Genomic DNA, 12,856 nt, shown 5'->3' on the forward strand with positions numbered 1-12,856 from the left:
CCCGCCTGATTAGACGTTTCCAGAAGTACTTGGCTGGCTACAGGCCTGGGGTGAATTTCTTGAGCATATGGGCCTTCATGGTAAAGGTTTGGCCAAATGTAACTGACGAAACCATTGGTCCTAAATATACCAATTCTAATTCGCCTAACTGTGCTTTTAAGAGAGAAAAATCGTAAAGTGCTTCGACGTTTATGCTAACAATATTTTTGAAGGATGAATAATGATTAACCATCTAATTATAGAACTATTGCCAGCTAACAGCGTGTCAGAAAACATTAAAAGCCTGTCAAAAGAGAAAAGTTTATTTTTCATGGTGAAATTAGATAAGTTAAAAAATAAAACATCACAGACACTTTAAATGGAGTGTGTCAAATCAAATTTGCTTGGACATTTTAACAAATAAACTATTCAAAAGGAAAGGGTGTGTATATTGGAGCTTGGTATTGAAAGCTTACTATATAAAATATGACCTAACTCAATTCTGATTTCTCTAATAAAAATTTAAACTGCCTTTTCTCAGTAACGTCTTATGAATAGATAAATAAGACAATTTTATGGATAGATACTTCTAGATACTTATCTATATCTTGTCTTATGAATAGTTGTGCTCGTTCTTTTAAATCATATGAAAGGTTTCCTCATTTTGACTTCTGCTTTGACAAAAAATGTGGAAAGGAAATATTTTTTCCTTTTCATATTCATTTTAAGGAGCAACTTCACTACCCGTTCTACAAATTCAAGTTTGTTTCAAAAAGTTTCAAAAACAGCAATTTTTTTTTCTCAGCTCATCGTCGAAATTTGAGCCTTCAAATGCATGTGTATCCATAATTATTATTCACGTTTGAAAGTTAAAAATTGGGCTTAGTGAGATAGATAATATGCATTATATTATAGAAAACACATATATAGGAATAGATAGTGATATTTCTAGTTTGAGGTATATTTGAAGGGATTATGAGATTTTAGTTTGTTTTAGCACAATAAAGACCCAAATCAATCCCCGAAAATACCGACTGTTCCCTTTTAAGACAGAATCTTATTTCCACTTTCTATCATATAAATAGATAGGAGGAAGGTTTATACACATAGTTTTCTTTTCGTTTTATACTAGAAGATTTGATGGAAGATATTTGGAATTCCCCCTTCTTTTGATACCAGAAAATTTGAAGTCCTTTCTGATTTCCACCTTCTTTCAAATCCAAATTAAACCAATTGAAAATTACTCCAGAAGATTGAAATGGGTATATTTATTATTTCCACTAACGATCGTTACCAAAATATATTGGGGACTTTCCAGACTACTTCAACTACCAGTTGAAAAAGGAATATCTGATCTCTGTCTCCATCAAGAATTAGATAAGATCTCTTTCGGTAAAGCATTAAAAATTATTTTAATATTCGAAATCAATGCATTGTGTTACAATTTTGAAATTCAATATATATTGCCATAATTGAAATTTAAATATCTCTATTTGTAACATACTCATTAAGATGGAATTGAATTATTTCCAACAGACTTGGTGACTGTAAATAGTGTAGTTGAACAGGTTCAAAATTGTGTAATAATGATTAGTTCAAAATTGTATATTCCACTACCTATTGATGCAAATATGTGTATAGAAAAAAAATAATTAGGAAATATCATATCGCATTTAATAATAATATGTTAAGACTCGAGCTAGGGTAGAGTATAGTATTAGAACGAATTGAACTCTCAAATTCTAGTATTATTATGGTTTGTCGTCAAAAGCGTGTAAACACTCACTAATGATTAAATTACTTCACCAGATAATAAACATAAACTCATTAAATTTCTAAAGAAAATTTATGGACCCAAATAACTACAACTTGCTACAACTTACAAATTTAATGACGCTCGTTTTTAAACATCCATATCGGATCTCATAGCTTAGTAGACCTTTTCAGGCAGAATTTGATACTCATATCAAATATTCACTGTCCCATAATATTGTTTCGTAATCTAACAGGTAAACCTTCAGAAAAACATAGATCTGACCTGTTTAAGATAATTCATAATTATATTTAAGATTATTGCATCTCAAAAAAGTTCATAAGATCATAATTCAAATAGACTTTCGATCTTTGTTTCATTTTCTTCGTCACCATTACAAATGTCTAAGGACATAAGAAGATCCATCCAGACCAAAATTGTATTCATTATCATTCGCGGTAACTAATTCCATGAAACTTTCAAAATTTGTTATAATATAGTACCATTTTGGCAATATACTGTACATAATCATCTGTTATAGTTCTTCTTTCTGGTGAAAATAATACTCAAATTTTATTAATTTTTCGCCTTAAAAAACATATAGAGTTCCTTGATATTTTATTGGTATATCGGGATAGAATACGATTCATTTACCAAAATAATTTCATATTCAAATTTCTGCACTACCTTTCTTTCAATATCTTAATCAAAATAAGACGGTACCGGCAATTACCCTGATAATACATATCTTATATATATAAAAATTTGTTGAATATCTATATAGTAAAATGCCATGAGGATTTTAAATTATCTTCTTGATTCTAATCCAGTCGATCTTAAATCATCTACACAGAATATTCATTGCTCTTAGTATCAAGTGTCATTTCAATTGAAAAGCAGCTTTTACAACATAATACGTTAGCATGAATAATGTAAGTAATTTACTAGAATGATGTTTCTTTGATCAGTTACAATTATTTTGGGAAGATATGTCTTTGATGTTCATGAGCGTATAATAAAAACATTTTCTACATGTGTTTTATTTCAAATTATCTCAATCTTGTAATTGATAATCTCTGATTTAAATACTGATAAATTCTTTTACATTCTAATAATTTCACTTCTTCACAGTATTAAACCAATTCAAATATATTCAAACTAGAATGTAAAAAGAAAAGGTTTTAAATCGAGATGGTGAATTGTCCTCATCAATAGGCCTATGTTGTTGATAATAACTTTATGAATATTGTTAGATTATAAGACACCCCTTTATGTCATAAAGTATGCATATCCCCCACAGACCTATATATACGATGTCTACATAAAAGAGTAAATATTTTATGAATCGTATTAGGCTCACAAGATCGTATGCTCATAATTGAAATTATATTTTTACCAATGCAATGGCCCAGATTTGCAAAGAAATCTTTTAGTTTTTTTATTGCTACTAATACCCGATCCATTATCTTTCTTACTGATAAAACTGCACTTAGTCAAAGTTCAACTGGAATCAAATTAAGTTTCGCCGCTGGACCCGAGTCAAAATAACATATTACATTTCAGATGAACTCTCTGGCACTTTATCTAATATAAATCATAATATATTCTTACCTATACTAAAGACAAGGGAAGAGGGAAATTGTAGCGAGATCTATTTTACCGTTTATTATTATTTATATAGATATCTCTATATTGTTTGCTTGTATGAAGAGGGGAGTTGGAATCTTGTGAAGGGTCTAGAGTGAATAAGAGAGGCCCTGGGGTGGTCATCTTCTCATATATCGCCCTAATCTCTATCTACCCCTGGGGTGAAAAGGGAAGCAGTCCACGGGATAGTTGGAATTGTTTTTCTCTTTGGTATTTAATTCTCATCCGTTTTCTGCACTAAGTCGCCTAAAATTGGACGGAATTTATTTACTATTGAAAATGTCATAATCACTGTAAACTTTGCGTGTGGTATTAAACCGGGTAAAACATTTCATACTGAAATTTAAGTCTACAATTTTGTAAATCAAGAGTAAATTTCTAATAATTTTATTAAGAGTTCTTCGATCTGGAAGCCTGGTGATTTTCAGTATAAATATTAATTTTCAGAATGGACTCAGAGAAAGTTTAACTAAATCAAAATAAACATGTTTGAGAAGTTTGACATCGAGTTGAAACTTTGGTGTATGTAAATTAGGTTCTTGTCGAATGAAAAGGGGTTGCTCACGGTTAGATTCAAGCAAACCTTATTTTACAAAGCTCTACATAAGCTCACATGGAGAAGTACAGAAAGAAAAACATTTATACAATTTATTCGCAATAAGACATGTATTAATATTTAAACATGTAGAAACCTCACAAGTTACCAACCTGTCACTAATTAAATAATAATTATAACTACATATTAATATGTGAACCAGTTTTTTCTCAAACTTTCTATATTTCTTTACTCACCAGGGGTTCTTCAGCTTTTATAAGACACGTGTTCCAGTGTGAGTTGTTATGTTTTCGGCGAGATTTCAATGTTTGAAATAGTGGGAGAAACGCTGAATTAATTGCTGTTACTGTCAATATTTGGACTAAGAAGCGCCTGTATTTCACATCAACTCTAGCGTATACATTGATTTCCATTCCGCTACATTGAAACCAATTTGTTATGACAAATCCAAGTTTTGCTTATTATTTTTATCATCAGTAGAAACCTAAACTTATTTACATGGAAGTACAAATTTTGTTATTAATAACAGTTAAAGTTGTTAACATTTGATAATGGATGTTTGATCGTGTTTTATTAATGGTGTTGAAGTTATCAAGCATGTTTCCTCTACTTTAATATAATAACCACACCAGATTTAGTGTTTATTTATCATATGTTTAGCATGTTCAACATGACGTTTTACATATAGTATTAAATACTTTCAATCCATACCGTAATCAAAACTTTCACAATTTTTTAACAATTGCATTATACTGAGCGACAATCATTTTTACAACCATATTGAAAACTATTTGAAAGTACAAAGCACTATTGAGCAACAGCCATGACACCAAAAACAACAGATGAGGTCGAAAATCACACATGAAAGCACACATTCTTTTACGGGTTGAACAACACAAGTTGATGTCCGAGGTAGACGAATGGATCTTTCGTCAGTAACTCGCAGACTGGGGTCGATCTGCCAGTCAATTGGAATCTCTTGATCCTACCTATATGACATCCATTCAGTTGATCCAGGTTGGTAGTACATATCGTTCCTGTCCACTGTAAAAGATATGATACGGTGCTGTGGATCTCTTCGTCTTTTCTTTGATGAAAATTTGTAAGGTGTACAGACGAAGGACACCAGTTAATAAATTTCAATTAAAAATATTGAATTCAATCTAAGTTTCATATAGGTATTATGGTGGACAAAAAGGCAATCTTGGTCTAGGTGAGTTTGTAATGCACATTTGCTGACGGTTACAGGTGAATTTCAGTACTTAGCCATGATAAGAAACAGTTATTGCTAATCTCTCTAACCTATCAACCAGAAAGTCTAAGATAGTGGACCACAGCCATATACGCCCACCATGGCATGCGGATGGTAAATATTCAGGATTTTGGGACAAGGGCAATAACTCTTCTTCTAACGGTCGAAAATAGCTCAAATTCAAACTTGATCTTCGTTTTATGAATATGGATACACATACCGAATTTCATTCGATTCCATCAAAAAATATAGTTTTTAGAGCGTTTACAAGCAAATGTTGACGGACGGACGGACCTTTTTCATGAATATGTATGCACATACCGAATTTCATTTGATTCCTTCAAACGGTCTAGTTTTTAGAGTGTTTACGAGCAATTGAAGTTGATAGAAGCACATACTGTATAGAGGTTAAAGAGCGATAACTCCTCAAAACTGACGTAAGAGGCCTAAATCTTGAAAAAGTCTTAAATTTAATCAGAAGTAAACTAAACTTTCTCAAACCTTTCGATTTAGGTCAAATAACATCCATTTAAAGTTTCATCAAAATCGGTTGAAAACTAATAGAGTAATAGCATATTAAAGATTTTGAGGCAAGGACAATAACTCAAATTCGCACTTGATCTTCGTTTTATGAGTATGTATACACATACGTTTACAAACAAATGTTGACGAACGGACCGACCATAGAGAGATGTGGGCGTATAAAAATGAACATATTTTCATTGAATAGAAAATATTGCATGATGTGAGATAATACCATATTAAATCTGACATAAATATAATAAATAAATATCTTATGGTAACAAGGTATAACTATATTGCTCCTAAAATTATAGGGATCATAAAGAGGTTTTTCTAATTTTTGTTTAAATATTGAATATACCAACCAAATGATAATAGTGGACTCTCCAGAGGGGATTGCGAGATGTAAAATAAAATATTTCAAAGTAAACATGTCCTGCAATGCTAGCGACACTCTGTTACTAGTATATACAAGTACTGGTAAATTATGTCAGTTGTACTCAAAGAAGGTTCAACATAGATCTCAATGATGAATAGTCTTGTAGAACATAATTTTTGAATTGTCCTAGTAGATCCTAGTATAGAACACAGAATTTCATGAAAATCAGATTAGATTCTTTTAATTAACAACGAAATTCTTAAGGACAGGGAAGGGCTGAGAAGATGTCTATGTCTATGGAGCTATCCCTTTCTTCTAATGGAGCTGTGAAAGTTTAAAGGGATAATATCGCAGTTGTTTTGTAAAATTAGCATCACAATTGTCAAATCTAGCAGAGGCAAGGACAATCTATATTGCATTTGCCTGATTTACATAACCTTTTATTATAGCCTACATCAGAAACACAATGCAGTTATAAATGCTTTATACCAGATCAATTCAATGAAGCCTTTACATTTTAAAACCCAGTGACCCTTTTAGCAACCATCTGATTTAAGGTTTCATTAGTTTAATAATGGACAGGACGATAAACAGAACATAGTAGCTACACAAAGTAAATAGTCTATACACAGTTATCTCCCCTTCTTTGATAAGACCAATTCTCTTAAACTATCTTCACTTTCTTTGATACTTCTTTCTAAATAGCCTTTATTAGTCTAGAATATATATCAATTCAACATTATAATACTTCTTAAAGTCTTTTTACCCAAAAGACCATTATAGTGGCCCCTTGTATAACTCAGAAATAAAACAAAATACTGAAGTATATCACATACAAAATATAAACTGTTCGAAAAATGAATCACAACATCAATAACAACTTACATCAATGCTTTTGATTTTTTCTTCTGATGCTTTTATCTTAGAATCTAGATTTTTCTGTATTTGAGGAATTGGTTGCAATAAGAACCTGAAATAAGTTTCAGAAAGTACATTTATATAAAGTATTAAGAGGTTGTCAACTGTCATTTTTAATCCATACTATAAAGCTAGCTTGCCAGGCAAGGTAATATACGCCCACTGGCAGCTTTGATTTTAAATAAAAATATTTGCCAGTACAGTAACAATTACCAGGATGAAATATTCAACCTTCAGATATATACTTCTTTTGAACTTTTTGAGGTAACACTGAACAATATTCCCAAGTTTCATCAAAATCTGTCAAGGAGTGTTTACAGTCTAAAAACTTGAACGCATTTTAAAGAACAAGGGCAATAACTCATGCTTAATATTTTTCGATTTTTCGGATTTTCAATAGGGTCCATTCTTGGGTGATTACATACACTCTCACATCAAGTTTCGCCATAATCCATCAAAAACTGTGCCTTCTAGAAAAACCCTCAAAAAAAAATTAAAACCACATCAAAAACCATATTGGCTGACGAGTAAAAGAGAGTTATTGTCTCCAATGAGTTCAAAGTTCAATATGAGATTAATGTTTAATAATAACTTACATTCTTCCAACTCCTTGATATACCCTAGTCTCAGATGGTAGAGCTTCTATTTCTTTAGTCACTAATTTAGAATGTGTTATTTGTCGTTTTAACGTTTCTATCTGTGCATCTGATATCTTCAGTTGCTGAGTAGTTGTAATCATCTTGGATTGAAGCTCTTGAAAAGCCTGAAAACAATCATATTCTTGAACAAGATAATCCAGATAACAACTTTGCACACAGAATATCAATTACTTATCTCAACCGAGGGTAATCAACAAGGGACAGGGTCTAATGTTCAACAATATGATGTTAAACTTAGAGACCCCATAGTCTGCCCATAGTCACAGTTGCATTTCTAAGGAGGGGACGGGGATGCATTAAAAAAAGGCTGGCTTTAACTGTAGCCCTCACAATCAAATTTCTTATCATTGTAAATAGCGAAAGCATTGCCTGAGAGATTGACAATTCTTTGCCTCCCTCACTTAATGATTCAAAAAAAAGTCACGGCATAGACATCAGGTTTCTTTTACTCATACAGTCAAGTAACCATATTTCGTGCTAACCTTTTTTTCGTGCATCTCCGGAAATGATTAATAATTTACATGTGCAACCTCAACATTTGCTTGTTTTGATAAACATGGGTTATCTGTACTACAATGTCAGCTAGTAGAATGAATCCAGTAGTTTCAAGCAAGGTAAAATGTATTAATGTATAGGCCTACTTTGGCAAATACAAAATGGCTGATTTCAGTTATTACCAAAAGTCACAATCGGCTAGCAGATTCCGTGTCAGCTGAAAAATTCTATGGAACACAATGTGTTGTTGTTTCAATGACTTTTATCAATAAATCACGTTACGTATTTTATTGTGTCAGTCACTATTTTTTTAGACTAATCATAATCATGCACTATGCAGTCAAAAATCAGTAGTGACTTGTAGGCCCTATGTATACACTTAAACATTAACTTAACTAAGAAAATAACATTAACTATTATGAATATAGCGTCTTTTTAGAATAATTATACATTGTTACCTTCCTTAATTCCAGATCAACACCGGTCGGTCCTTCTTTGGCAGCCATGATGTTGGTATTTGAAGGGAGAAGTTGTTGATGTAATAAATCTCCTTTTGAACACCAATCTATTTGTTAACATTTTGGGTTTTGGGTATGTTTTGAGTAAGTGATTTATAAGATATAATTTTGTCCACAGATTTTTTTCTGTTTTGTTTGCTCTATTTGGTGAAGGAAAATGATAATCAACAATAATTACTCAAATCCGCTCTTAAAAAGAGTTATTTCCCTTATACCATTTGGTAATCCGAAACTTCTTGAAATTAATTTATTCTAAAAACGGGATGCTGTACAATGAAGACTTCGTTAGTAGGCGTGTTCGGGGTCGATTTGGGTCTTGAAGAATATTGGCGGTGAACTGTGAAACCAGTCTCTATCAGCTACTGACCCATGCAAATGCGGTTACCCCCTTGACACAATTCTTGTGTTTATGAGTATAACGACCTAATAATTATATGTCATACCGTATATGTTGTAAATTGTGGTGCACAACACCGTTATGTATGTATTTAAGTTAGATGAATACCTAATAGTCAAAGATCGTAAGAATTGATTAAGGTATCCAGACTATCCGCTAAATAAATTATACAAAGAGGACCGGTTTGAGTGGATACTCCGGCCATCCTTGTCATCTACTGATTTATTTTCCGTTAGTGCACAAGTGTTTCTCTTGCTTTTGCTACAATACACAATACCCAAGCTCTAGATAACCACACAGACAAAGGCATTGTATTACAAAACCTTGTGATCTATGGCCCCAAACTCATGGGCAATGAAGATGCTGATAGACAGATATATTTGGAAGAGAATTGCGACGGTAATGAACTACACTGAAATGGCTTTTCTGGTTCCTTTCCTGTCCCAACTAGAAAAATGACTTGCCTCATTGTGGACTAAATATGCATGCATCACATATCATTTGAAGCTTACCGCATTCCGCCAAATCAAAACTGAAGTCTTTAAATTATACTCATAAGCCAATATTGTAGATAGATATGATCTATAATGTTTTATCGCGGTTAGGTACTGTAGGCTTTAGGTATTAGATTTTAAAGGTACATCTTAATATAATACAGCTGTTATCAACATCAAAACAATCCAACTATCTCAACAGTAAAAACCGTGAATAGTGAGTGTGAAAAATTGAAGAAAGATACACATCATTTTAGTCTAACTATATATACTGAAACTCAATAGAAAACTACAGGATAATCTCTAGCCACCTTCAAGCGTGGGCTACATTACAATAACAATGATGCTAATATTAGTGCTGAGGGGGGCTAATATTTGTGTTAATGACCTTAGGTCCTTATTTAGCGTAACTCGCATATAAATAATTAACCTCTGGTGCCAATTTAGTGAATAATATGTTAATAACCTTTGATACCCATTTAGCGTATACTACATGTTAATAACTTTTGGTACCTGCAATTCATAATAGGCTTTAGATACTTATTAAGTGTATTCTTTATGTTAATAACCTTTGGTAATCATTTTTAAACATGCTACACTGAAATAACCCCTTGCACCCATTCAGTGTATGCTCGAGTTTCATAATAAAAATCCGTACCAGCAAGACAATTTCGTTAATCGAAATCTCGTCCAAAGTATGGCAAAATCGATAGTAAAAGTAGTATAGTAGTGGATAAAGAGAAATACCATGAGGTGTTTCGAAAAGAGTAAACATGGTCTGCTTCGCGCGCGACACCCGCCACTACTATACAGATCAATATCATGAGCTACAATCAGTCCAATTTTTGCCTCTTGCCAGAAAGTCTTCTTGAATCGAACAAGCTCTGGATAGCTACACAGATCTAGATTACAGTATATTAATATTCTCTGCGACTGGTTTTCAAGAAGTAAAGACTAGCCTTCATGTAACCTTTTGTGAGTATTCGGTGCTGTTATATACAGCCTCTTAAGCTCAACTAGCGACATACTAATATACATATACATGTATATATATCCAAATATATAAATATATATATATCTGTTTAATTTGTTGCTGTACCAGCTGATAGAGCTCACCTTTTAGTACTTTTCAGGATTAAAATACAATGTTCTAGGCTTTCGCAATTAAACCTTACAATTGAAAATTCCAAATCATTGTCAAGATTCGCGGGACAGCTATGGCGACATGGTATCGGTCTACTATTTGTACTTGAGTGAGGCATCTGTAGTCAGAGGAAAACTCGACACTATCAATCCAATAACTTTCGCTAAAAATCTTATAGTGATTTTTCTAAGTTTGTTATAATTAAGTAATTCCTTAGTCTTAGTTTTGTCTTTTGTCATCAGTAAGACGTAGTGTCATTGCAGAAGAATTAAGTAAAAACCCTAGGAAAACCATAGATTTGGAAGGTTTTAGGGTAGATTTAACTGGATGTATTACAAATCCTAATTTTCTAAAAAAATATTAACAGTTGCAACTACATTAACACAACATTTTTTATAATTATCTCCCATTAGAAAAATATCATCAATATAAGCAGAAAATACATGTCCTACAGATCTTAAGGAGGACAAAGCAGGTTTTAGCAACTTAGTAAATTTTCTAGGGCAAAAACATAGCCCATTAGGAAAACATGTAAAACTGTAATATTTATTTTTCCAAGAAAATTTCAATTTAATGACATTGGCTATAGTATCCATTTTAAAATGATTATATTCAATACACTGATTCAATTGTCTCAAGTTCAGTATCATTCGACGAGTTCCATCTGGCTTTCCCCTGAGAAAAATTGGAGAGAGAAAATCATGCTCTTCTCTATAGCATTCTCGAAGAACACCTTTGGTGAGTAGCTTCTGAATTTCAGAGTCAATGATTTGAATTTCTTGAGGCCAAAATGCATGATGTGGTGCACTATTTGAGGTAAAAGTGATTGAAAAGTTATATTTGTGCCTTTCACCATTTCAAGAATCTCTGGATCAGATTTTTTGCCACTCAACAAAATAATTTTGAACAGGGCCAGCTGGGAACATTTGAACTTCAACATGTCATTGAGCTAAAAGATCAGAACAATATTAATCAAAATCACTCACCTCAACACAATTTATGTTTAAGAGTGATCTATCTTCAGTTATTTTTGACTTGTTTCTTCTTGTATTGGTTGTTTGGCTTCTGATTTTTGTATTTGTCTTTTTGCTTGTACTTGATTGAACTTGTGCTTGTCTAAAAAGAATGACTGTTGTTGTATCTGGTATATGGTCTGTTATTATATGAAGATCTCGCAGTTTCAGGCTTTCGGTGCTGAACCTGCTTACCAAGTTTATTAGTTTCCTTAATAACAGTAAGAGAATTGGGCAAATCGTCTCCGAACAACTGATTCCCTGTCATAGGGACATTTTTGGAACATAAAGAGCTAAACTCTTTATTGAGTGGAGGTTTTATCAAGTCTTGACAGGCATTTCCTAACAAAGCAATGCCATCCACCAGTTAAGTTACTACCTCTGAAGGAGTATCCTTTGTAAGGAGAACATTCACTGAGTTTCTAATGGCAACCGAAGCTTTAATAATGGATTTCTGAATGCCAGCCATTCTCAGGTCTTGAGTTCTTGTGATCTTCGACAATTTACCCCAGATTTCCTGATTTACTAGAGGCACTGTCAGTTGCTCACAGTTACTTGGTCTCAAGTATTTTTCCAACTTTTCTTTTAATTTATCATCCGATAATTTATTTATAAATCTTTGTTCACAATTGAAGCTAAGCGTTCAGGAATTGGAGTGGTTGTAGGTTCATCTCCATTAAATTCAGAATCTAGTTGCATTAATAGATCCACATCGTTTGACTGAATATTTGATTTTGGCAACAAAACTTCAGTATCACTGACACTCATCACTGTCAATGTCATCAGATGAACTCATGGCAGTCAAGGTGTGAGTCTTTTTATGACTATGTATACCAAGTGGTTTAGTAAACCCATCATTCTTCCGTTTCCTGGAAAGCTTACTAGCAGGAATCGCATTATTTGAGCAGTCTTGCACAGAATTTAAAGTGCTAGATGTAAAGACAGTGCCCATTTTCTCAATGTTTTGAGAAATTAAATTCATGGTGTCTTGTAATGTTAACATTACTATCAAAATATTTTCTCAGACATTGATGTAGGCATGTTTTAATAGGTAAATCTTCAGAGTCTATTGTTATGTGCATAGCAACATCAGTATTTAGGTCCAGGAGATTATCTTCTCTCTGCATTGG

At 32.7% G+C, this 12,856-nt stretch overlaps 1 protein-coding gene across 1 annotated transcript; it reads right to left on the reverse strand.

Moving 5' to 3' along the window:
* Nucleotides 1-5,976: 5,976 nt before the first annotated feature.
* LOTGIDRAFT_236136 (hypothetical protein) lies at nucleotides 5,977-8,669 on the reverse strand (the record flags this gene model as incomplete). Its single annotated transcript, XM_009066338.1, has 4 exons — nucleotides 5,977-6,804; nucleotides 6,974-7,058; nucleotides 7,603-7,769; nucleotides 8,619-8,669. The coding sequence occupies 4 exons, from the start codon at nucleotides 8,664-8,666 to the stop codon at nucleotides 6,721-6,723; spliced, it is 384 nt and encodes a 127-aa protein (XP_009064586.1). The 3' UTR covers nucleotides 5,977-6,720.
* Between the last annotated feature and the right edge of the window lie 4,187 nt (nucleotides 8,670-12,856).

Source organism: Lottia gigantea, assembly GCF_000327385.1.
Source record: "Lottia gigantea unplaced genomic scaffold LOTGIsca_75, whole genome shotgun sequence".
Taxonomy (NCBI): Eukaryota; Metazoa; Mollusca; class Gastropoda; family Lottiidae; genus Lottia; species Lottia gigantea.